This window comes from Bos indicus, chromosome 20, assembly GCF_029378745.1.
Source record: "Bos indicus isolate NIAB-ARS_2022 breed Sahiwal x Tharparkar chromosome 20, NIAB-ARS_B.indTharparkar_mat_pri_1.0, whole genome shotgun sequence".
In the NCBI taxonomy this organism is placed as follows: domain Eukaryota; kingdom Metazoa; phylum Chordata; class Mammalia; order Artiodactyla; family Bovidae; genus Bos; species Bos indicus.
In genome coordinates, this window is record NC_091779.1 from 37,987,981 (window position 1) to 38,013,116 (window position 25,136).

The 25,136-nt window shown below is 44.7% G+C and overlaps 2 protein-coding genes across 8 annotated transcripts in view; one reads left to right on the forward strand and one right to left on the reverse strand.

The window, feature by feature from the left end:
* Positions 1-22,844, reverse strand: part of SKP2 (S-phase kinase associated protein 2) — a 39,315-nt gene extending 16,471 nt beyond the window's left edge. The window contains exons 1-7 of one of the 4 annotated variants that reach the window (XM_019982870.2): positions 22,613-22,844; positions 21,844-22,115; positions 8,880-8,991; positions 6,299-6,442; positions 3,988-4,122; positions 2,348-2,446; positions 1,006-1,136 (exon numbers count right to left, since the gene is read on the reverse strand). In XM_019982870.2, coding sequence (XP_019838429.2) covers positions 1,006-1,136; positions 2,348-2,446; positions 3,988-4,122; positions 6,299-6,442; positions 8,880-8,991; positions 21,844-22,115; positions 22,613-22,656 — 937 coding nt within the window. In that variant the 5' untranslated portion in view covers positions 22,657-22,844. Of the gene's footprint in view, positions 1-1,005; positions 1,137-2,347; positions 2,447-3,987; positions 4,123-6,298; positions 6,443-6,583; positions 6,698-7,447; positions 8,992-11,104; positions 11,150-21,843; positions 22,116-22,612 lie in introns of those variants that run through there. The other 3 variants (XM_070774762.1, XM_019982872.2, XM_070774763.1) reach the window with 3 other exon arrangements.
* Positions 22,845-22,983: 139 nt separating this feature from the next.
* The window catches only part of LMBRD2 (LMBR1 domain containing 2), a 52,177-nt gene continuing 50,024 nt past the window's right edge, over positions 22,984-25,136 (forward strand). For all 4 annotated transcript variants that reach the window (XR_002183147.2, XM_019982867.2, XM_019982868.2 and 1 more), the window contains exon 1: positions 22,984-23,339. The gene's annotated coding sequence lies outside the window, so the exon portion shown is untranslated. The remainder of the gene's footprint in view (positions 23,340-25,136) is intronic.

Sequence of the window (25,136 nt, forward strand, 5' to 3'; positions counted from 1 at the left end):
TACAAACTACTAAGTATAAAATAAGCTACAAGGATTGTACAACACGAGGAATACAGCCAATATTTTAGAACAACTTTAAGTGGCATATAACCTTTAAAAATTGTAAATCACTCTTCTACACCTGTAACTTACATTATTACTGTACAACAACTACACTTCAATATTAAAGAAAACCCTTGCCGTTTGTACTTATCTTTGCAAATCAAGATTCTGTCAATATTAGACAAATAAAACGAAGCACACATAACTGAGTGTTCAGGCTTATAAAAACTTTAACTGTCACACATCACCCTTGATTTTAAATGCCCGTGTTCATCTGAAAAACCCCACTGTCCTCTTAGACTGAACTGAAAAAAGTTATAAATATGAACACAGAGGGTTTGTTACAGGGTTTTTCAACCTTGGCAGCATTGGCATTTAGGACCAGATTCTTTTTTGTGTGTTATTCTGCTGTCCTGTGCGTTGTTCACCAGCATTCCTGGCTTCTGCCCACTAGAAGCCAGTGTGTAGATGGCATCTAGTGGGCAGATGCTTCTTCTACCCACTAGATGCCAGTAACCCCATAGCTGTGACAATCAAAAATGTTTCCAGACCTTGCCAAATGTCCTCTTGCAGGCAAAACCGTCCCCAGTTGAGAACCACTGCTTAATACTAATCAAACACTGCATCCCTCAATTTTTATATTGGGGTTTTAACCTAAATAAGTTAGTTACATAAAAGAAGCTCTTCTGCTTAAACATAAATTGTTCTAAAGTATAAAGGTTTTCACTCATGCATTCTGGATTCAAACCTTGCCACTAACCCACTAGCTGTCTGCATTTACCTGACCCTTCTGATCAGCTAGAGGTTACCTCATCTGAAAAACAGGAATAGGAACACACACACACACTGGATTAAATGAGACAGTTTATGGAGGATCACGCCTAGGAGATGCTCGAGAAATCAAACCTGCTGTTATTGTTGGGGCTGCTGTTGTTAAGGGCCCAACAGCCCAGAGGGTCTTACCTGATCTCTGCAGATTCTTTCGGTACCCGCTGAGATTCAGCTGGGTGATGGTCTTTGACACATGTGCAACGGCCATCTGTACATGCTTTTCAGTGAAATCATAGCACCAGGAGAGGTTCAGTTCATCCAGTCTGCACATAACAGGGGTGACAAGGAAAGCATGAAACCATTACCCAGAGTGAATCTTCTGTGAAACCCTGCCTAAAGCTGCAAATCAAGAAAACGCAGGGCCATTGATTCCTTACCATTTTCTGCATAGAACCTCAGCTTCTCTAAGCAGCTACATTTGCTCACCTGAAACTGCTTTCTCCATCTCGGTCCAGTTTGTTCCAGAAAGCTGCCAAGGGATATGAGCCAAGGGCTTAGTGAATGCTGCCCTCTTCTGGAAGAGAAGGGAAGTGCTCTCCTCTCCTGCTCATACCTCATTCCAGGACTAGGAGAAATTCTAGCTTCTATGCTTTCTTTCTCAACCACTTGGGTTGTAGGAAAAAACTAACAGTATGAGCTTGAGATGTTTTAAAAAACTGATAGGATGTACCAGGAATTCCCAATAAAGAGATGCCGACATCACAAAAATTCACTTTATCTTACTGGGCCTCTGTAACTAAGTAAATGAGGGCTTCAAAGGAAAAGTCCAACGGCTAAATTATACATCCCATTCCTGGCATTGCTGAGAAAATGCAGGGCTACCATTTTATCTCATTGGTAACATTCTTACACAAAAGTAATCTTTTGTATAAGATCATTAAGGAGAAATAAGCAGGATGCTATTAGCACAGAGACCAAGGGATATTAAAAAGGACAGACACAGTACTGGGTATTCTGTGAATCATGTCCCCCCTCACTTATTAATCTCCGTAACTCTGTGACCTTTATATTCGGACATTAGACATTACTACCTAGCATAAAAGATGTTTTTAATGGGATCACCCAGATTGGTGTATTTTGCAGTAACAAACTTTTGACAAATAAATAGTCAAAACTGTTAAGTTAGATCTACAGACATTACAGGGAAAAAAGCCTGACAATATAGCAATATAGTCAGGTATAAACAGCTACTCTTTGTACATACTGTTGATAAACACATTACAACATTTTCCTTATTTTAATAAGTCAAAGAAAAATAAAAGGGATCATGACACGAGTAATCTTTGCAAACTTCCATTGATTTGGCTCCTGAGTTTGGATAGAAAGTTTGGATGATAAAGGGTACTGAGTTCTCCAAATCAAGAGCTCAAAGAGTTAGGAAAGCTTAAAAATGTTACCCGATTCTATCTTGATGTGAAAGATAACTGTATGTTTGAAATCACATTTCTAAAATCAAATCTCTAATCTCTCCTACCTGGAACAGCTGCTCAGCAAAGTCTTCAGGGCAGATTCAGAGAATCCAGAACACCCAGAAAGGTTTAGTCGCAGTAAATTTGTGTTCTGAGCAAGATTACTGGAAAAAGAGGACAAAGTTGTAACAATACTAACCAGACCCTCTTATTCAATCAAGAGGAATGAAGCTAAGGGAGGCAGCTACAGGCACACAGGCCTCTGAGTCAGCAGTGAGTTTAAATTCACATCTGACCATCTAGACGACACCAAGTAGGATGCTTTGCCTTAGTTTACTCATCTGTGAAATGGCAAGATCAGTATCTTCTTGGTAGTGTTGTTAAAATTAAATGGTATAATGTAATAAAGGCCTCAGCACAGTGCCCAGCACAGAGAGTAACTACACAACACTTACCAATGTACTTTTAAAAACTGAAAAACAAAGAATCCACCAATGACCTAAACATATTTCTATTTCACCCACAATTGTAATTAGTTTGTAAGTAAACTTCTACTTATAAAATCAGCAGGTTCCTTCAGTTAAACGTCTCTCAAATTGCCCTCTCCTCTCTGTTCCCAAATGCCTCATGTTAGCCAAACAGTGATTTAAGAGCGAGAGTTCTGGAATCGTACTATATGGCAAGGTTCAAATCTTGGTTTTGCTACCTAGCTACTGTGTGACCTTGGACAAGTTATTCAGCCTCTCTGTTGCTTAGTTTTCACATCTGTAAAAAGGGAATAATGAGAACGTATTTCATGGGGTTGGTATGAGGATTTACTTAGAAGACCTTTAAAGAACCTAGTATCTGGCATATGGTATGTGCTCAACAAATATTAAGCAGATATTATAATTATTCTTTCCTTTTCCCCATCAAATTTCATCACTTCTTACCTGAATGGATACAACAGTATCTTAACTAATCTACTGAATAGTTTCTTTCACACATAATCGATTTTCTGAGATGCCCAGCGAGTTAATTTTCTAAACATGTTTGTTCCATTCTCAGAACCACGCTTCTCTCTTCACCATGCTTCCCTCTTTACAGCCCACAACAAAGTCCAGAGTTCTTCCAGCGTGGCAGGCACCCACGAGATTTGGTCCCTGCCGACCCTCACCTGTCACTTCCCTCACACACTCCATCAATTCCTGACCACTTCAGAATCCAGTCGCAAAGGTGGCTTCACCCAGGCTGCTTCCTTCCCACACGACCTGGAGAACTCCTACCCACATACTTTCAATACTCAGCTTCAGAGTCACTTCCCCTTGAGACAAGACGGCTGCCTTCTCCAAATGTAATTAGGTCTCTGCGTGTTGCCACATATTCACCAACGCATCTAGCAAACACACTGCACCGTAATTATCTGTCTCTCCCTTGAATGAGGGAGCAACCATGCCTCAATTCCTCCTTGCGTGTCTAGAACCTAGCATGAGACCCAGCAACATATCGAGAGTTAGTACACAAACTTTGGTTGTCTAGGTGAGCAACCAAACCTCCTGGGAGGAGGAACCAAACCCCCTGGAGGGTTCTGCAGAGGCTGGAACACTGTATTGGGTATTTTCTGAGTCCACCTGCATGTGGACAGGACACCCTACATCTACTCGAGAAACAAAATTAACAAACACAAAACGAGCGCCCTTGGAACATGCTCCTAGGTTCCACTCACTCAACAACGGGATCTGAAAGTCGGAGGCCTTCCAGGCTGAGATTCTGCAACTTGGAGCAGTGAGATAGAAGGCCGTGCAGGGTAGACGCATCGATCACAGAGTTCGACAGGTCCAGGTGCTGTAGTCGGAAAGGGCTGAACACAGAGGGAATAAAGAGAGGCTCCACAAGATGGCTCAAACCAGTATGTCCAGATCTGACCCATTCTCCTCCCGACCTGGGCAGTCTATCACAAACAAGACCCTAAACACACATTTCAAGTATTAGCTATAGCTGTAGTCATAAAATAAATTGTTACTGGCCATCCTCGTTTGTTTTAAAATTCAAAAGCATTTTTTTTTTTTTGGCCAAGTCCAGACGTTGTGCCAGTACAGTCCAACTTAGAAAATGAATTAATGAGCATCATAGGAATGAGTTGGACGTGGGTGACAAGGAGGTCACGCCTACAATGACTCCTGGCAAGGGTGAGTGGGTGGATGACCAAACCAGGGAAGACCATGGAAAGGCAAGTTGTAAAGGGAGGTTAATACCAAGGTTCTTGGGCTGGACGTGCTAACACTAAGGTACTTGTAGGAAATTCAGCTGTGGTAGTTTTTTAGGTAATAGGAAATAAGAGTTTGTTTGGAAGAGAGGGTTGGGCTAGAGATGGGGATATGAAAGTCTTGGCATAGATGTGGGTGTACAAGGCATAGCCTGTCTGAAGACAAGAGTGGGTCGGGAGAGAAGGCAGCCAGGGACAGACCCTAGAGTAACTGAGCAAAGCGTGCACTTGAAGGAGATTGAGAAGGAAGAGCTGCCGGAGAAACACAAAACACCCACGGGAGAGGAGTGCTGTCATATGACCACGGCGAGAAGGTGAAAAGGCCTCGAGTCGGGACGCGTGTTGTATCCCAGCTCTGCCGTCTTTAGCTTATTTTTCTGTTCAGTATTTATTCACTCCACTCTAGCATGAGATGGCACTAAGCCACACTGCAAAACTATCAGTAAGAAATACATTTTCAGAAAGTCTAAACCAAAACAGGATCTTTTTCAGGATGTAAATCGGTCTGTGATAGGATGAGAAACCCAGGGTGACAAAATCCAAAAAGACTCCTCACCTCCTTATCAGAAATAGGCAGTGGAGGTAGAGACATGTCAATCAAAACTACAATGAGGTATCATCTCACACCAGTCAGAATGGTCATCATCAAAAAAGTCTACAAACAATAAATGCTGGAGAGGATGTGGAAAAAAGGGAATCCTCTCTTGCACTGTTGGTGGGAATGTAAGTTGATAAAGCCACTGTGGAGAACAGTAAGGTGATTCCTTAAGAACCAGGAATAAAACTACCATAAAGCCCAGCAATCCCACTACCGAGAAAACCATAATTCAAAAAGAAACATGTGTCCCAATGTTCACTGCAGCACTATTTACAACAGCCTGAACAGGGAAACAGTCTAGATGTCCATCAGCAGATGAATGGATAAAGAAGTTGTGGTGTGTATATATATATATATACACACACACACATACACATAATGGTCCTAAAAAGGAACAAATCAGTTCTAGTGAGGTGGATAAACCTAGAGTCTGTCATACAGAGTGAAGTAAGTCAGAGAGAGCAAACAAACATCATATATTAACACATATGTGCGGAATCTAGAAAAATGGCACTGCTCAATCTATTTTCAGGGCAGGAACAGCGATGCAGACACAGAGAACAGATTTGTGGATACAGCGGAGGAGAGAGAGGGTGGGATGAGTTGAGATAGTAGCGTTGAAACATACATATATTACCATATGTGAAACAGACAGCCAGTGAGAAGCTGCTGTATAATACAGGGAGCTCAACCCAGTGCCCTGTGACAACCTAGAGTGGTGGGATGGAAGGGGGGGCACGGGAGAGAGGAGGCTCAAGAGGGAGGGGACATATGTATACTTATTGCTGATTCATGTTCTTATATGGCAGAAACCATCAAAATATTGTAAAGCAATTATTCTCCAAATAAAAATACATAAAAAAATAAAAAGACATGGGCATTGGGGGAATAGCTTGGCTGCATGGCATCTGCCAGCCAGGGCTGCTTGGCTCCTGCCTCATAGGATACTCAGGGCACCCTTAGACCCTGGGAAGAGCCCAAGTGCAGGCCTAGGCCAAAACGGGAATGACGTCACTGAAGCCTGTGCTGTGTTTCACCACACGGCAACATAGACAACTACTGTCCCATGCTGCACAGATGACCTGTCCCAGGGCAGACAGCTGGAGAGAGAGAGAGAAAGACATTTCCATCTGTTTTCCTCCCCAAGATTCTCCAGGGACTTTTCTTTCTTACCTGAAATGTTCAACTAACGGTTGGTCCATAAATGATCGTGGACAGCGGAAGGCAACCACCCCTCGGGACAAAAGCCGACCAACCACATCTGGGTAGAGGTTTCTGCCCGCGAGGTCTACAGTCTGCCAGAGAGACTCGTCAAATCTGGAAAAGAGGTGCTCTGTTTGGTGAGTCAGGGCACCAGTTTCTGGAGGCCCTCGACGCTGCTATGAACAACAGGACACGGCCACTCAGTTGCCCTGAAGCAAATTCTAAAGGCATGTTTGTTTCTGACTATACAATTACCTATATTTTTAAGGCACTACTGAATATTTCTTGTCCCATTATGGATAAGTTTTCATCTTCCTCTTTACATGGATTTCATAGCTAGTTCAATGCTACCATGAGCCCTGCAATGATCTGGAACAGGAGAATAAAATTTCAGCATTCAATTCAATTCAATAACTTTAAGACTGCTCAAATCACTCAACTGATTACTGAATAAGTAGGTAGGTTCACAATGACCTCTCTTGCCATCTTTGTGAAGCACGGGCATGCTACCACAACTACCCTAAAAAACATGTAAATGTCCCTAAAAGAAGGAAAGTTTCTATGACTTTATTATGAGATATGGTTAGCAAATATCTATTAGGAAAACCCATAGTTCAGCTCCATTTTACAAAACCTTAAAAGCTTAAAATAAATGCACAGAAATACAGGAATACCCATGAACTAATGTGAAGAAAAGAGGTAAAAATGTTTAGATTTGTGTTTCGAAAGCAAAAAGCGGTAACAAATATAGTAAACAACATAAAGAAGTTTGAATACCCATAGGTTAATTCAATTTAACACAAAGAAAACACGAGATCAAGCCCGTGAGGGAACATTTTGAATGTTTACAAGAATTTTACTTTTTAATCCTACTTGAGATAAGCAGACCACTGGCTGGAGCTTTGAAATAATTCTGCATAAACAAATTGTCAACCTCTATTCTTAAGAAGACAGGACTGCCGTGCCTGGCATATAACAAGTGCTTAATGAATGTCAGTTATAACTTTCATGACAGTTGAGATGAAGATGAACAGAGCTGCATAGAGAGCACAGCTGGTGGAAAAAGAAAATCAGAATGGGGTTTCTTGAGCAGGGATAAGTGAGTCAACCACCATGTACCTGCTCTGGCATTCCAGGTATGCCGACCTCTCTGTGGCTCTTCTAAGCAAATATAGTCAGCCCTCCCTAGCCACAAGGCTTCCCACGTGGCACAGATGATAAAGAATCCGTCTCCAATGTAGAAGATGCGGGTTTGATTCCTGGGTGGGGAAGATCCCCTGGAGGAAGAAATGGCAACCTACTCCAGTATTCTTGCCTGGAGAATCCTATGGACAGAGGAGCCTGGTGGGCTACAGTCCATGGGGTCGCAAACAGTTAGACATGACTGAGCAAGCACTCCCTGTCCACGGGTTCCACATCCACAGATCCACGGATCCAGAGTCAGACTGTCCTACCCCATTTGATACAGGGGACTTGAGAATCCACAGATTTTGGTATCCACAGGGGGTCCCGGAACCAGTACCCAGTGGGTACCAAGGGATGACTGTAGCACAGTCTTGTAAATACCTGGAGTGTCTTATTTCCAGCACACCTGTGAATGGAAGGGCAGGGGCTCCTGCGTTCTCACAGTGAGAGTCCTAGACGTGTGGAGGGAGGAGAGAGATAGACGGCCTTAAGCACAGACAAAGGCTGGCCAGAGGCTGATGAGCAGGAGAAAAGGTAAAGATGGAAAAGCCCGTTACCGCCTTCCCAGCTCACCAGGATGTCCCATGCGCAGCTCACTGTTCGCTCCTGAGAAGTGTGGCCCCAAACCCAACAAAACCTGAACAATTCGCTGGGTACCACTTGAGCATCTTTATATTTCATGCTCACAATGGCCATCATGTGACCCACCGGAAGTGACTTACCCCATTTGGAAAACTTCTTTTCCCTGTATTCAGCAGAGCGCATGTTTATTGGATGCTGGGCCAGGCAGTGAACCAGGAGTGACAGGGATACACGAAGGCACAGCTGGTTCTCATATACCCAGTGGGCTGGGTATGAGTGGCGGGAAGAGAACTCGGGGCTCTGTGTGGGACCCGGGTGGGAAAGCAGCTTTATGGGACCTGAGTGAGGCTCTGAGCCCCAGTCCCCATATATAAAATGGGATGATATCTTCCCAGGTGGTGCTAGTGGTAAAGAACCCGCCTGCCAATGCAGGAGACACGCGTTCAATCCCTGGGCTGGGAAGACCCTCTGGAGGAGGTAGCAACCCACTTCTTTATTCCTGCCTGGAAAATTCCATGGACAGAGGAGCCTGGTGGGCTACAGTCCACGGAGTCGAAAAGAGTCAGACACAACTGGGCACACACACACACCTCCAGCAGATTCCTCCCTTATCTGTGAAATAAGACACTAATTATTATAAAGAATATAATAATGAATAAGAAAATACCTAGTGTGCTTTGTGCTACTATATTCTTCTTGGTTTTCAGTGTCAGCAGACCCAACCAAATAAAAACCCTTCTTTTTTCCTCCTCCACATACACTAAATGGGGTGAAAAATACTTACGCTAGATGATACCATCTCTTACAAACACTGGAGACTTTCAGGAGTTCAGGGAGGCACAGACAGGAAAAGATTCCTAAGAGCAGCTCGTCTGGAAGGGAGTCCCAAGAAACACCTTGGAGGAGAAAAAAAAAAAAAAAGAATTGTTTTCCTTTTACCATTCGTTTCCTCTATCAAGTGTACTGAGCTTTTTCCTGCACTTAAAGATATACAACATGTAACTTAAAAAGGGGAATTTAACGCTAAATGAATTCTTCATCCTCATAATTCTTTTTCTGTTCACCCATGACCTATGTTTCCTGAAGTGGATACCGTATACTTTCTCAGCAAAGGAGAAAATAGAGTATCAAGAATACTTTTCATGATATTCTTCTCTTTAGTACCCACCAGCCAGTCTCAGGCCTCTCACATCTTAGACGACAATGTCTAAGATACATGATGCTTCTGGGTTGCTAGGAACACCTCACTCCTCTCTGAAGTGGATTCAGTGGTGGATTTATCCAGTAGTGACCTTATTTAAAAGGCAAACCAATCTTTCTCCCTCTTCTTCCAAGCTTACAGAGGGTGGACTCAGAAGTCCATTTACCTAAAAGTACAATATCAAAAGGCTGGTCTCATCTCTTAATTCAACACACATGTTCTGAGTGCTTAGTTTAGTGCTTAATTCAACACACATGTCCTGAACATCTAGCACAAACATGCTTAGTTTCATGCCAGGGATGGGTTAAAGCGTTAGGAGAAAGCAGGTAACACATGAGACAACACTTTTTCATGGAGCTTGTGTTCCACTGGGGAAGCAATCACATGATATTAGAAGACATGTTAAAAACTGTTCAATATTTTTTAAAAATTAAGTGACATGTTAAAATTGCTTTTACTTTGATGTATTAAAAATGAAGAAAATGAGGAAGGTGTTAGAAGGTTTAAACACATAGCATACACACACACCTCAACCATCAATAGCAACTAACCTTGTTCTATTTTTCATATGTTTGGGGTTAATAATAAATTATGATAAGGGTTATATTCGGCTCTTTGATGAAAACAACTATTTTCATTCTATTTTGACTCAACTCTATTTGTTAGCCTACTGAAACTCGTCATTCATAGTTAAGGAGACTAAGTCTGTATTAGTAAAGATTTGGTCAAAATATCTCCTTCCACATTTTAAAATAAATGCCTAATACAAAATTCTGTAATAGTAAGTAATTGTGACGTGAATTTCACCACAATGGTGGTTCCTCTAGTAACTGTCAAGTTTTATAGCTGGAGTTCCCCCCAAACTTTTTAATACATTTGCTGTGTTTTCTTATATTAAAAGAAGTATTGCGTTCTTATTGAAAAAATTCTTGAAGAAAAGTTGAGTTACTTAAAAGTATAAAACAGTTCCATTTTTCAGAGATATTTTTAAGTTATCTGGTGCACTTGCATCCATTGCGTAAACATACTGTTTCCCAAACTGGTATTTAAAGAACATTCTTCTGGGAGATGTTAATATCTATTCCACTACAAACAGTGTTTTGTGGTGTAAAATGGTATAAAACAGTGGGGAAGGCCTTACTGAGCTGGTGATCATTGAGCAAAGGCTAAACACAGGGAAGGGGCCGGCCCTGTGAGTCCCTGGGGTGTGTTCCATGTGCGGGAGCAGCAGGTCTGTTTTGAGGAACAGCAAGGAGGCCAGCCGGAGAAGGTAATGGCACCCACTCCAGTACTCTTGCCTGGAAGATCCCATGGACTGAGGAGCCTGGTGGGCTACGGTTCATGGGGTTGCTAAGAGTCGGACACGACTGAGTGACTTCACTTTCACGTACTGGAGAAGAAAATGGCAACCCACTCCAGTGTTCTTGCCTGGAGAATCCCAGGGACAGGGGAGCCTGGTGGGCTGCCGTCTATGGGGTCGCACAGAGTTGGACATGACTGAAGCGACAGCAGCAGCAGCAGCAAGGAGGCCAGCATAGAACGCAGTGAGCAAGTTGCGGGGATCGGGGAAGAGGTCAGAGGGGTGGGAGGGGGCCAGTCACCCCGCTCTGATTCTGAAGGTGATGAGGGGCCGCCGGAGAGTTCTGAGCACAGGAATGACAGGATCTCACAGAGATTTTAAAAGGATCACTCTGACTGTGTGTTCAGAATAAACCGGAGGGAGAAAAAGGGGGATGCAGGAAAACCAGTTTTCTTAGTTTTTAGAAAAGCAAACTCTAATTGCTATTCAACAAGTATTAAATGCTTACATATGAATAGAATAACCCACACGATCAGGATAATATGACCATAGCCTAGAAGGAAACACACACACACCAAAGAAACAGTGAGTGTTTTAGATTAGAATTCAGAGTGGTTAGCTGAGTTCAATAACTTGCCTTCTCGGTCTCTAACTCCAATCCATCTGCTACAACCAATGCTACCGCTATCCTCTCTCCCCTGTGATGGCTAATTTTAGTGTCAACTTAACTGGGCTAAGGAATACCCAGATATTTGGTTAAATACAATACCAGTTGTCTTTGGGAGGCTATCTGGAATGAGATTAACATTTGATCCATCAACTGAGAAAAGCAGGTTGCTGTCCCCAGTGTGCGCCTGCATCATCCAATCCAAAGCTGGGTTGGAATGAAAGGTGGATGAAGGAAGACCTGGCTGTTTCTCCCACCTTTGAGCTGGAACCTGGGTTCCTCCTGCCTTCAGGCTTCGACTGAAACTAACATGATCTACTCTCTGGATCTTTGGGACCAAAGATCATGGGACTCTTCAGCTTCCAGGGCTACGTAAGCCAATGCCTTATTAATAAGCCTCCCGTATCTCTTATTTGTTCAGTGGCTCTGACAGTTTTCTTGGACTTCCCTTGTGGCTCAGCTGGTAAAGAATCCATCTGCAATGCAGAAGACCCGGGCTCGATCCCTGGGCTGGGAAGATCCCCTGGAGGAGGGCGTGGCAACCCACTCCAGTATTCTTGGCTGGAGAATCTCCACGAACAGAACAAACTGGTGGGCTACAGTCCATGGGGTCGCAAAGAGTCAGACACGACTGAGCAACTAAACACAGAACATACACCCCATTTAAAAGGTGTCAGCATTTACTGAACACGGATGTTGCAACAGGCTCAGGGAGAAGACGATGGAGAGCTGGAGACAGCCTGGAGGTGAGTGATAAACGTAACAGTCTTGGACTCCGTGGACTCTTCCCCCCTATTCCTGGGCAATCTTTTGAAAACACCCCTCGATCAGATCCCTTCAATGGTGTCCCTTGAATATTCAGTCTAAAGTCTATACTGCTGAGCATGAAATTCAAAGCTTTCTTATCAGGGCCCCACTCGGTTTTCTAGATTCATTATCTAGACATATGTTCTAGCCATTTGGAGCTACTTGGAATTTTCAGAATGAGTCATTCTGTGTCATATCTCAATGCCTCCGTACATGCTGTGCCTGCCCCCGACTGCTATGAATTTAACATCAAGTGACCATTAACGCCCCAACTCCTATAGACGGCCTCCCAGGACATCACCAAAAACAGGCCGGTTTTTTAACCACAATTTTTCCTATTTCTTACTCACCTGTGTAGGCCCCCACAAGGCCATGAGATCTTGAGAAGGAGAACCTGATTCTTCTTTTAACAATCTTTATATTCTAAGGAACTAGCACACTGTCCGATACATGAAACCATTCATATATTTACTTAACATGTGCTATATGCTGAGGACTGTTCTACAGACGTAGATGAACAAGGTATGGCCTGCTCAGAGTTTGAGACACAGACAAATAGGAAATTTCAATCCAGGGTCACAACAGGCTGCAGAAGGGCTCAGAGTGCTGTGCTACACCAGGGACAGAGCTGGCACAGTGCTTAGGGAAGGAGACTCCCTGAGAAAAAAAGGACATGTAGCTGCTCCATGAACACCTGCCCCTCCCTCTCTGCTGCTGCTGCTAAGTCGCTTCAGTCGTGTCCGACTCTGTGACCCCAGAGACGGCAGCCCACTAGGCTCCCCGGCCCCTGGGATTCTCCAGGCAAGAACACTGGAGTGGGCTGCCATTTCCTTCTCCAATGCATGACAGTGAAAAGTGAAAGTGAAGTCGCTCAGTCGTGTCCTACTCCTAGCGACTCCATGGACTGCAGCCTACCAGGCTCCTCCGTCCATGGGATTTTCCAGACAAGAGTACTGGAGTGGGGGTGCCATTGCCTTCTCCACCCCTCCCTCTCTAGAGAATCAAATAAAGGACTGAGGCTCTGAAGCCTAGGGTTAGAGGGATGAAGGCAGACCATCTGCACTGACCCTAGACACGTTCCGGGGAGCAACTCCTCAGTGTGGCAACTCCATCACACGACAAAGCTCCTGGGCCAAGGTCAGTGGGGGCAGAGGGTCTCTGGCATGACTCCTGCTTCACAAATTGGAACCAAGTTTTCCTTCCATTAATTCTTAACTCCCTGACCTCTGCTGTCTCTTGTGTATACAGATCAGATGGCAGCATTTCACTCGGGAAAAAAAAAAATTACACTTAGCCACTTTGAATCTAGTCTGTTGAGATTTTTACTATGATCTGCAATGACTACCCTGACACCAGGTGCCTGCCCTCCATCCCCGCCAAGTGTGAGAACTATTGGATTGAGGAAGGAGCACAGCTCCAACTGGAATTTGACTGCATTGTCTCCATGTCAGCAAACCTTAAGCGAGCTGCTCAATCCTTCTGGGGCTGAGTTTCATCTGCAGGAAAGGGAATAAAAAGGTTTATCTTGCAAAGTTTTTCACTATGAAGACTAAATAGCTCATGTCAAGAGGTTACAAAGCAGAGAGTTAAACTCTTTTTGGCTTCTATTCCTCTCATTTCTCCAAAAACTCTATATGCTTTACTTTCATGACCTTTTCCTTTCAGTGCTGCTTAGAATCTTCACCTATGTGAAAACATCCATCTCTGAGTAGGACAAGGGCTGCCTGATAAGATTTACTGAGACCCCCAAACCGCCTTCTATCTAGGTTTAAATAATTAAATTAAATTAAAAGATGCTTGCTCCTTAGAAGAAGAGCAATGACAAACCTAGACAGCATATTAAAAAGCAGAAACAAAGGTCTGTATAGTCAAAGCTATGGTTTCCACGAGTCATGTATGGATGTGAGAGTTGGACCAAAAAGAAGGCTGAGTGCCAAAGAATTGATGCTTTTGAACTGTGGTACTGGAGAAGGCTCTTGAGAGTCCCCTGGACAGCAAGGAGATCAAACCAGTCAATCCTAAAGGAAATCAATCCTGAATATTCATTGGAAGGACTCATGCTGAAGCTCTAATACTTTGGTCACCTGATGTGAGGATCTGACTCACTGGAAAAGACCCTGATGCTGGGAAAGATTGAGGGCAGGAGAAGGGAGCAACAGAGGATGAGATGGTTGGATGGCATCATTGACTCAATGGACATGAGCTTGAACAAACTCCAGGAGATAGTGAAAGACAGGGAAGCCTGCTGGAGTGCTGCAGTCCATGGGATCACAAAGAGTTGGACACGACTGAGCGACTGATCAACTTATCAACAATCTAGGTTTGGGATCCAGGAAATACTGGAAAGAATAAAGAGACACATGGAAGGGCAGGAAGCCAACATGGGAATGTGAATAAGCAGATTATCACTATGGGTTTTAAATCTGCAGGGGACTCCCAGGAAACATAAAGCACCTGCCCCAGATGCTGGGGCATTTAATCCATCATCTGCTGTCAGTCATTGGTTGGGGGCTTCTGAAAGGGGGTGGGAATGTTGATTGCCCAGTATGCCTGCCTGGGGAAAGCCCTCAAACACAGAGTGTCATCAATGTGGAGGAGAAAGCTCTTGGCATAAAAGGGAATGGTGAGCTTCAAGGAGCTATGGATGGGGCACCCAAGTGTCAGGTAAAATAGTGGGGAAAGGAGATAGGGAGGCTTGTTGCAAAGTAAAGGGCAGGAGAAATCAATAAACTAATGAATGTGGTGCTTCCCATTTTTATGGGAAGACATAAGAAATCAGCAACTTAAGAGTAAGAGATCAGTAATTCAAGTGCTTCCCAGGTGGCACACTAGTGTTAAACAACCCGCCTGCCAATGCAGGAGACGTAAGAGACAGGGGTTTGACCCAATGGTTGAGAAGATATCCTGGAGGAGGACGGTGCAACCCACTCCAGTATTCTTGCCTGGAGAATCCCATGGACAGAGGAGCCTGTCCATAGGGTCGCAAAGAGTCGGACATGACTGAAGTCACTTAGCACACAATTCAAATGCTAGAAGGAAAATTTGGCATTGTGATGAATGCAGGTGTTTGCTGAGGACAGCAAAGCGAGGCACTGAAGCCACACAAGGGAGCTAAGTCAGTCTAGAACTAGGAAGGCTTTGCATTGCAATGTCCATCTTCACCTGCACAACTCCTACTCATCCTTCAGACCTCAGCTGAACTATCTCTCCCTTGGAGGGGCATTCCCAGGTGACCAGCACAGCCCCCATACCTAGACAGGCACATGGAGACCCAGCACAATGCCTGGCACACCACAGACATTATCAAAACCATTGCTCAATGCAGTATACCTTTTACTGCCCCTTCACACAAACCATGAATGTGCTAATTCTGTATCCATGTGACTGATTAACCTTCCTTAATCAATTAACCGCCATGCCTGGTGCCTAAGACAAACCTGGAGACGAACATTAGAAAGTGTTCAATATTTCACAAAGGAATGACTGACACAACTAAGAGAAGAAAGCTGGCTCTATTTCACAGACAGGTAAGAGTGTGGGCCTCTCAGGACCAGTTTCCTCATTTATCAAATGACAAGGCTAGCCTAGGGCTCCACTTCAACAAACATTCCTGGGTGTCTGACTAATGCCGGAGAGCATAAGCACAGTCCCTGTCTGTTGGCCTCACTGGGAGGCAAACTAATAAACAGAAACACAACCCCACATTTACAACTGCCATTTACTGAAAGCCCTAAAGAGTCTCATACGTTTATTAATGCATGCAATTCTAATGCTTGCCTTGTGTCCTAGGATGTAGTGTCCCATTTCACAGATGAGGACCCTTGTCTTAGTAGGTTTATTTATTAACCTCACTGAGGTGCTAGCAACTATCAGGTGGCAGAGCCACAAAATTAACATGGGACTCTTCTGTCCGTTTCCAAACCCCACAACCTGAGGTGAAGGCACAGAGCCACAGAGCAGAGTGTCTGAAGCCTACCAGGTGGCTCAGGGTCTGCCAAGGAATGGCACGGCCCTGGAGGTGTTCGGGGGAATGAGGCTGAAGACTGAAACCCAGAAACAAAAGCAGCGTCCTCTGTAAGTCAGGGGAGGGGCTTCAGGAGATGATGTAACTCCGACTAAAGGGATAAGGTCACACAACTAGCAAACGGCCCGGTGGGAATTCAAGCACAGATCTGACTCCAAATCCTGTCCTATGTCTACCCTAGGATTCTCTCTCCTGTTCTGACTTAATTTTCTAAAATGAAGAAAAATTTTTAAAAAATGATGCTTTTTAAAAAAGTGAGAACTAAACCTCACTTGCTCTGGGAAAAGGAATCCTTCAGGGCTTGGGAGGGAAGGCAGAGGGGAGAGGGAGTGAAACAGAGATGCTGAGAGCTCTCAATGGGTCAGTGAGCATATGGATGGGGCAATGGCTGGGAAAAACGCACAGCCTCTCTGAGCAGCCAAGTACCCACGTCTCCACAGAGCTGATCACAGGACAACACTGAGTCTAGGGACCTGGTGGGAGTGAAGGCGGGGGAGGGGTGTCACAGCCTGAAACTGGATGCTGTTTCAACAGATGAGACAGAAGTCTGTCTTCGTACAGCTGCCCCAGTGGCTAGTATCCAGGCTTGGGATATGCTCAATCTAATTTTACTTGCCATAGTTAATTCTCAAAACACTGACCATCTGTTTCCTGGATTCCTGACTGCATTGCTGCCTGGTCTGTCTGCTCAGAGAGGATGACAAAGTCCAGAGCAAGTCTTTCCTCTACTCACCTCTTCTAAAACCCCCAAGGCTGCACACCAGACCTGCACAGTAAGCAAAATAAAGCCCATGGACTTTAATCTTCAACAATATGAAAGCAATCAAACACACTTTGGAGCCATGAAAGGAGAAAACTGGCCAGATTCACACACTTGCTAGTCACCAGCATTTCCATTCATTCCTCTGATGCAAAGTCAGCTGTCCACTTCTGTAACCTCATCACCTCCCAGGCCTCTTAAAGTCTTTCGGAAATAATAACGCTTGCTTAAGAGTTTTCGATGCATGAGGTCTTTACTCTATAGGTAACGTCTTCTTACTTGACATGTTTATTTCTTGAAACATCACCTACACTCAGATTCAAACTCCAGAGTACTCAATCTTTGACTCTTAAAACTGCCCTTTTCTTTAAGCACAGATAATTGTATCTGAAGGATAAGCAGGCACTGCTGTTCAAATCTACTCCTTTTTTAAGAGTGGAGGTTCACCTCCTGTTTGCTTCTGCTTGCTTGTTTTAAGTGTTAACGACCCATGCTTCCTTTCTGGGAGACTACAGATTCTGCCATCTGGGATGAGATTTCCTTCCTCTTCTATAAATCATTAAGAGACAACACTAGACCATGTTAGCTCTTGGTATTTTGGCTTTTTTATTTTTTGCCTGGTTGGACAAAACTGAAAAAAGCAAAACAGGAAAGAGCTAAAATAGAGGTCCTCAATGACCCCTTCAACCCCACACTTCAATGAGAGACTTGCTCAACCCTGGGATGTGAGAAGACTAAGAAACCATGGAAATTGGGATTCGGGGAATTAGGTACAGGATGCAAGGTCAAGAAGAGCAGGATCTTTGGTCTGTTGTGTTCACTGCTGGATCCCCCATCTCTAGAATGATGCTCCATCAACACTGCTGAATCAATGAAAGGAAGCTATAGGGTAAACACAGGTGCCTGGGAAGGGCCTGTAAAGGCTCTTACAGAGCTGAATTTTGGAGCTGCAGGATAAGATTCAGTGGTGAGTCATGAAATCAATTTAGTCTGATTAGTGTTGTTTTGAAAGAATGGAAGAGAATAGGAAATACCTTGGTAAGGAAAAAACTAATTTAATGCAATTTCAGTTTAAGATACACACCCAAGATTGCAATGGAAAATGTATTTATTGGTTATTAAAAAAAAAAAAGAGGAAAAGCATTTGCCTACAGATACTGAAAAAGCAGATTCCCAGGCTCCAGGCAGGACTTCTGGGATGAGAATCTCTGGAATTTTGCACTTTGAACACGTTCCCTTGGGGATATCAGCAGACTCTAAACTTTGGAGTCTCTAGTCTGAAAACCACTAAGGGGCCTGGAATTTCAAGCAGTTTAACAGCCATGGGAAAGCTGATCAACAAATTAGTTTGACAGGATTTCCACAGCTATCTTCTGTTTGGGAGGTCGGAGTGGGGGTTGTGGGTGAGCAGGAGAAGACAGGGGACCGGGGAAGGCATTTTACAACCATGAATAAAATGCAGTTGTTCTCTTTCTGTTCATTACTGACCTCATCACCAGGCCATTTCCTCCCAACTCCTTCCACAGACTCACCCCAAGGGCTACTCAGACCTGTCCTGGTACCCGTTGGCCACAAAGTTTCCATCTTCCAAACTGAACAGATGAAGAGGATTTAGTTACCAGATGTGAGCCTGGCTTGGGGCCAGCAGAAAAAAGAGACTGTCCAGTGAAGAACCAAGAAAAACTCACACAGCCCAGGGCCACTGTCATCAGATCGCTATGGAAAGCAGGTGTGGTCCGTTCCAGCCTAATCCTGCAGCGCTCTCAGCCACCTGTCCTGACAACCGCAGACAAAACTCACTACAATGATGATCCAGCGCCGCCAGGGGCCCAGGCTCCTGATGGCCCACTGGGAATGCTCTACACCAGCTGTTCCTCACCCTGCAAGCCCCCAGCCCCCCATACCAATTTACCAATCACTATGGTGGGAAATTCCACGCACGCGCACAGCATACCAGTGGTTTCCCTCCCTGCCTCTCTCTGAGGTCACAACAAACAGAAAAGTCATGATTTTTTTTTCTCTCACTTCCCATAAATACATTTGAAGTCATTTTTAACAATCTTGATGCAGTGACTGAATCCTTTCCAGGTCCTTCTCTCTTCCAGAGCCTCTGCTTTGCTGAAGGGCAGAAGGAAGCGTGCCCACGTGCCGTGAGGATCACCATGAGAAGCTTCGGGTCATTTTTATACAAGGGGCTCCTTCCCTCTGGCCTCCTACAGCACTTGCTGCCTGAGCCACTCAGCAGCTGCTAGTGTATGAGCTGCCATCTTTTGCTGGGAGCTTCTCTTACCGTGTATCCTCTTCTCTCAACTTGAACTGCAATTTCCTGGAGACAGCAGCCATGCCTGAATCTTCCATCTTGTTTCCTTCGTACCTTGCTTTAAAAACGTCATCTGTATTTCTGTCTGTGTGTGTGAATGTGGAAGGACATATAGGACACACAGCAATCACACTCCACGTCAGATGCTATCAGCACTGGACAAAGTTGTCAAAAGCCGCTCATCTTAGCAGGAAGCGTCTTTCACCAAATTGTTCCTGCTGCATTCCTGACACTAAAAATAGCAGGGACGTTCAATTTTGAAGAAAAAAGATCTACACGAACAGGGCCAGACTAACAGGATTAAGGACAAAAGATAAAGTGAAATAGCCTCTCCGCTAGCTATCTTTTGTCCACCAAATTAACTGGGTTTACTTACTGTTATACGCAGGGAGCATGCTAGCAGCTTTACATGTATTCTTTCATTTAATCTTACAGTACCCCATGACACTGGCATTACTATCCCATTGCACAAAGAAACTAAGGAACAGAGAGCTCAAATAGCTTCCCAAGGTTGGTAAACAGCAGGATTTGGATTCAAAGCCATATCTGTCTGACTTCACCACAATCCTTACTGCCTTTCTGATTAATCCAATACCTAATATAGATCCCCAGACCATAATTTCGAAGTTCTATTTTCTAAAGAAAGGGTCAAAAGCCAAAAAATCTTTTTTTTTTTTAAATTTTGTTCAAGCAAGCAAGCGATCAACCAACCATTCTCAAAGAAAGCCAGATGGGGGAATTCAGGAATATACTTAATTTACCCTGGCTCTGCCAGACTTCATCTTTATTTCTCGGCTGTCTCTTCTTCTCCATCATGACCCACGGAATTTCAATTTAGAGTATGATCACTTCTACAACTTCAAAACCTTTCTCTGTCCACTCTAACGTCAAAATCTATCCAGAAGCTGCTTAACACCATTCCCACACCTCTCAACAAGTCTATAAGCTTTTATCCTCAAGCCCTCAAAGTTGTCTCAAGACACCAGTGTATCCTTTTCAAAGGTTACACAGCAACTCTGCTCAACGGCACCTCTAGCCCAATTCTCACTATTCTCCCCTTTGTTCCACTCTTGGAATATGGCTTCCTTGCTGTTCCTTGAACAAACACAACATTCCCCTGCTCCAGGGCCTTTGCACTAGCTGCTCCTTCTGCTTGGGGCTCTTTTCTCCAAGATATTTGCATGGCACATTCCTTCATCTCCTTTATGCCTTTGCTTACAGCTCACTGTCCAAGTGAGGCTTCCTCAATACCCTGCAAACCAGCTTCCCATCCCAGGACCTCTTGTCCCTCTTGGCTTGTTCTGTTTTTGTTTTTAGCCACAGCACTTATTCTAACATACTACACACCAGATTTGTGCATACTGCATCCTCTTTCTAGAAGAGAAGCTCCATGAGGGTAGAAATGCCTTTTTGTGCTCACTGCTATATCCCCAGTACTTAGAACAATGCCTAGCACACACAACGTGCTCGGCAAATATTTGCTGAATTAATGTTTTACATGGCCTGCCAGTAAGAAAAACTGATAACCCCAGGTCAACGCACAATGTTTACCCTATGGTTCTGAGTATTCCTGGAGCTCTGATCCACCCGTGGGAGGCAGTTATACATCAGCTTGAGAAGCCTGGAAACAGAGAGCTATTTAGAGGGGAATGACGGGGTGGAGTTCTACATTTCAATCAGTCCACTCTAACTCTGGGGGATGTATCTCGGGAGGATAAGGCTCTGAATTATGAGTCCGTTCCTAAATATGAGAAATATTTAGGAGAAAAGAGAGAAAGATTCAATGATTGTTTGGATATTGGGGGGATGGTGGGAATCTGACCTTTAGGTTATGGGGTTAGGGAAACTGAACAGATAACACAGTGAGTGATAGAGACAGCATAAAGAAGAATTCCTCTTGGGAATGGATCTGGAAGGATGAGTCTCTTCCCCTTAGCTCAACATTCACTTCAGCAGTCCTTTGACAAATAACTAAAGTGATTACGCTAAAAGGCTCAACCGCGGCTACAGAGCAGCCAAATATAAACAAAAATAATTCTATGGATCATTGCTTTATTTCTATTTGTCAGAGGTATTGAGCTGGCCTTTAACCAGGCAGAGTCCCTCCTAAAGAAAAAGGAAGAATGTCTTTTCACACGTTACAAGTCAGTTCTGTCTCTGAAGACACACATACCACCATTTCTGTAAGCACAAGCAGTTGTCTGGTTTCTTTGGAAAATAACTGAAGAATTGGGCAATTTTAAAAGGATCCTATCTGGTTTCCCTGGTGGCTCAGAGGTAAAGAATCTGCCTGCCAACGCAGCAGTCACCGGTTTGATCCCTGATCTGGGAAGAGATCCCGCACGCAGCACAGCAACTGAGCCCCAAGCGCCACAGTAATTGAGGCTGTGTTCTATAGCCTGGAACCCGCAACTGCTGAGTCCACGTGCTCCAACTACCGAAGGCCCTGCGTCCTAGAGCCCACGCTCCCCCAGTAGAGAAGTCACTGCAACTAGAGAAAAGCCCGGGCAACAAGGAAGACCCAGCACGAACAAAATAAATAAATAAATTTAAATAACAATTTCTTTAAAAGGGCCCCACCCCATGCTCAATACCCCAAAACAAAGGTTTACCGACGAAATAGTTTGATCCACCATTCACTGGGCTTGTATTTTACCCTCATACCTTACCTGGAAAGTTCTCTCGGTTTAGCTTAGGTCTGCGGACAATCACAAAGTCCTTGTCATTCCCTTTGCTTTTCAGCCGTTTTCGTGGGGGGCTCTGTGGGTGGCCCAGGTTTGAAAGCAGTTCCTGGGGGATGTTCTCACTATCCACCTCCTCCTTCTCCAGGGCGGAGACCCCCATGCCTGAAAGCAGTTCAGAAGTCTTGCTAGAATCCCATCCCCACGTGAAACTGGTGGTAACGTTGCTACTCTGGTCGGGTATCTCCTGGAGGTGTTTCCTGCAGAAACGCACAATAGCCCCACGTTCCTTTCAAAAACACGCCCGTAAATAATTCCCAGACAGGCCTAAAGGAAGCTGCAAGCTATGCGCCGCAGAAAGCTTTCACAGCAGTTAACTGAACTGCATTTTTACGTGCCGGCGGCGAGTTCCCAAGAATAAAAGAGAAAATAACCGAATACATCGAAAAGGCTTTTTGATTTCCGATCATGCAGAAGGCCTCAAGAATTTCTTAAAAGTGGAGGGAACATACAAGGAAAGAGGCAGGGCAATCACACACTGATTGAAAACAGCAGCAGGAAAGCTCAATAAGGGAAGACAAATAACATTCACGCTGACCACCGCACTAAAGCATCCACCCATCCACATTTTCCCAAAGAGGCGAAGCAACCATTCACATTACAGCATTGCTAACGATATTAGCAAGTAGCAAAACACGCGGCCTAAAAGAATTAAGACGGTCCATTCATGTTCTGTCTCCTTCTGCAATCGGTTTACCTGTGCATGGCGTCCACAGCTTCGGGAGTTTTAAATGCGTGCATTAATAGCAGAGGTGCCCGCCTCCCGGATTCCCGCTTTGGCGCGCGGCGGCGCACTGTGTGCGGCGCACTGCGTGCGGCCCCGGCTCGCTGCAGCGAAACCCGCGAACTCTATCAACGTTCCATCCCAGCAGCGCGCGCAGAATTCTCCAGCCAGCCGGCTCTCCTCCGCAGCCGTCGTCTGCGGCCCCGCTGCCTGCTGGGAATTGTAGTTTCTGCCCAGCCTGGTAGTCCTGCTGCCTCGCCACTACTTCCTTTCCTTGCAGCTTTGCCGCCTTCGAGATACCCACAACCCCGCGCGGCTGCGGGACCGGACGACCCACAGGGTAGGCGGGGAAGCGGAAGTGGGCGGTGCTCCGACTGACTGGGGAAATGTCAGCTGCTTGACTGGGGTCGGGGTTTCCTTTCTCGTGAGCCCCCGACGTTTTGGTGACTGCCACCGCTGTCGCCAAGGAGTGTGGGTCCCAAACCCTGTAAGGCTGTGGCGGCCGCGGGGTTTCCAGGCCCTTCTGGACGCTGTCCGGCGAGATCGGACGGTGAGCCCGAGGAGGAGAGCGTGAGGCACTTTGAGGTGTGGGGCCGAGCACGGACTGAGAGAGAGGGGCCCGGAGACCCCGAGAGGCCGCCGTCGGGGGGCCTACGTCCCGGGCAGCTGAGTGGAGGCCGTGGCACGCCCTGCCGGCCAGGTGAGAGGCTGCGGCCGTGGGCGTCACACCTGCTCCCCTCTCTGCCTGGAGCTGTGTACTCCACCTGGGTGAGGGCGGCCCAAAGGACTAGGTCTGTGGACAGGATCTTTTCCTTACGTGTAAAATAGGCACCACGGCAACGACGCTCGTTTCACAGTCGCCGTCAAATCAGAGGCTCGTGAGAGCGTTTTGTAAACGAAAGCGCGGTTCAAACGTGCGGCGGAGGTTTAATTTTAGGGGAGCAGGAGATTCCGGTGAGTGCCAGGGGAAAGCTCAGCATCCCCCGGCAGCCTTGAGAAGTCCCATAAATGCTAGCATGAGAACAAATAAGGTGACTATTGTTTGCAAAAGGCTTTCCGTGCCACGCTAGCGGCCACCAGGAAAGCCATTCGATTACTGTCTCAAAAAAAAAAAAAAAAAAAATTCTGTTTGCCGCACGTCCTAAAAGCCAGCTGCTTGCTTTTAGACTATATCCACGGAGAAGAGTTTGGAGATGGTTAGAGAGTGCCATTTTCTGGGTAGGATGACCGTGCGAAATCCATTGTGCAAATGTTCTATAACTGTGACCATGGGAAAACAGTGAAAGAGAGAAGGAGAATGACTTCCAACCCTAATAAAAATGGAGAGGATTTATAAAGTTCAGAAATAAGCACCCAGAGTCATCACAAAAGTACTAGAATATCACTTAAGCATGCTGTGTGGCATACCTTCTTATTTCTTAAAAAAAAAAAAAAAAAAAAAATTCAATTTACACTGGAGTTAAACCTCCCTAGCTTGTATATCAGCTTGTTTCAGGCTTGAAATGGAACCGCCTCTTGACAGAGGAGGGCGTTCGTGATCCTTTAGTAATTTATTCTTGAAACTAGGTAAAACTGATGTAAAGAATGGATCTGTTCACTGATTGATTCTAGTTGAAACTAGATGAAGAATATTGAGCTGAATGTTCACAATTCATTAAGCTCATGTTATATGGAAAATATTTTAAAATGCAGTGTTGTGACTTTTTTTACATAAAGTTATCTTTATGATATTTTGGCTAAGGAAAAAGCGGTAGCCTGCTTGAAGTCTACATCCTTTCTCTTAAAATTGCAATTCAGAGGAAATATTTAGTCTTCTTCAGGAAAGTGAACAAGACAGAGGGAGCTTATAAACTAATGGAGGAAAAGGAATAAACAAAAAAAAATTGTAATGCCATGATGAGAGTAAAGTTTTGAAATATAATTGGAAGAGGGCACTTAAGATAGAGGTCTTATAAAGTGTTAGTCGCTCAGTCCTGTCTGACTCTGCGACCCCATGGACAGTAGCCCTCCAGACTCCTCTGTCTATGGGGATTCTCCAGGCAAGAGTACTGGAATGGGTAGCCATTTCCTTCTTCAGGGGATCATCCCGATGCAGGGATCGAACCAGGTCTCCTGCATTGCAGGCGGATTCTTACTGTCTGAGCCATCAGGAAAGCCCAATAATTGGAAGAGGACACATAGAGCTCTTATAATGAAGGTCTAATAGGATGATTCTAAATTTAAAAATGAGAAATATCCTTGTGCTAGGATTTAGCCTGAGAGCTAGGAAACATTTCCAGTTTTCAGAATATTTGAAATATCTGAATTAGTGGAAACAAGGACCTTTATAGGGCTTCAGAGAGAGCCTGCCAACTTGGAAAATCAACGTGTTCAAATTCTAGAATAGAAATGGCTCTAATAGTCTGCCCTGGCAGCAGAAATATTTTAGCTTATGAAAATGGAATCATTTCTGCATTTCTTCTAATCATGGCTTTTCTCTTACTATATTAAGTAAAAG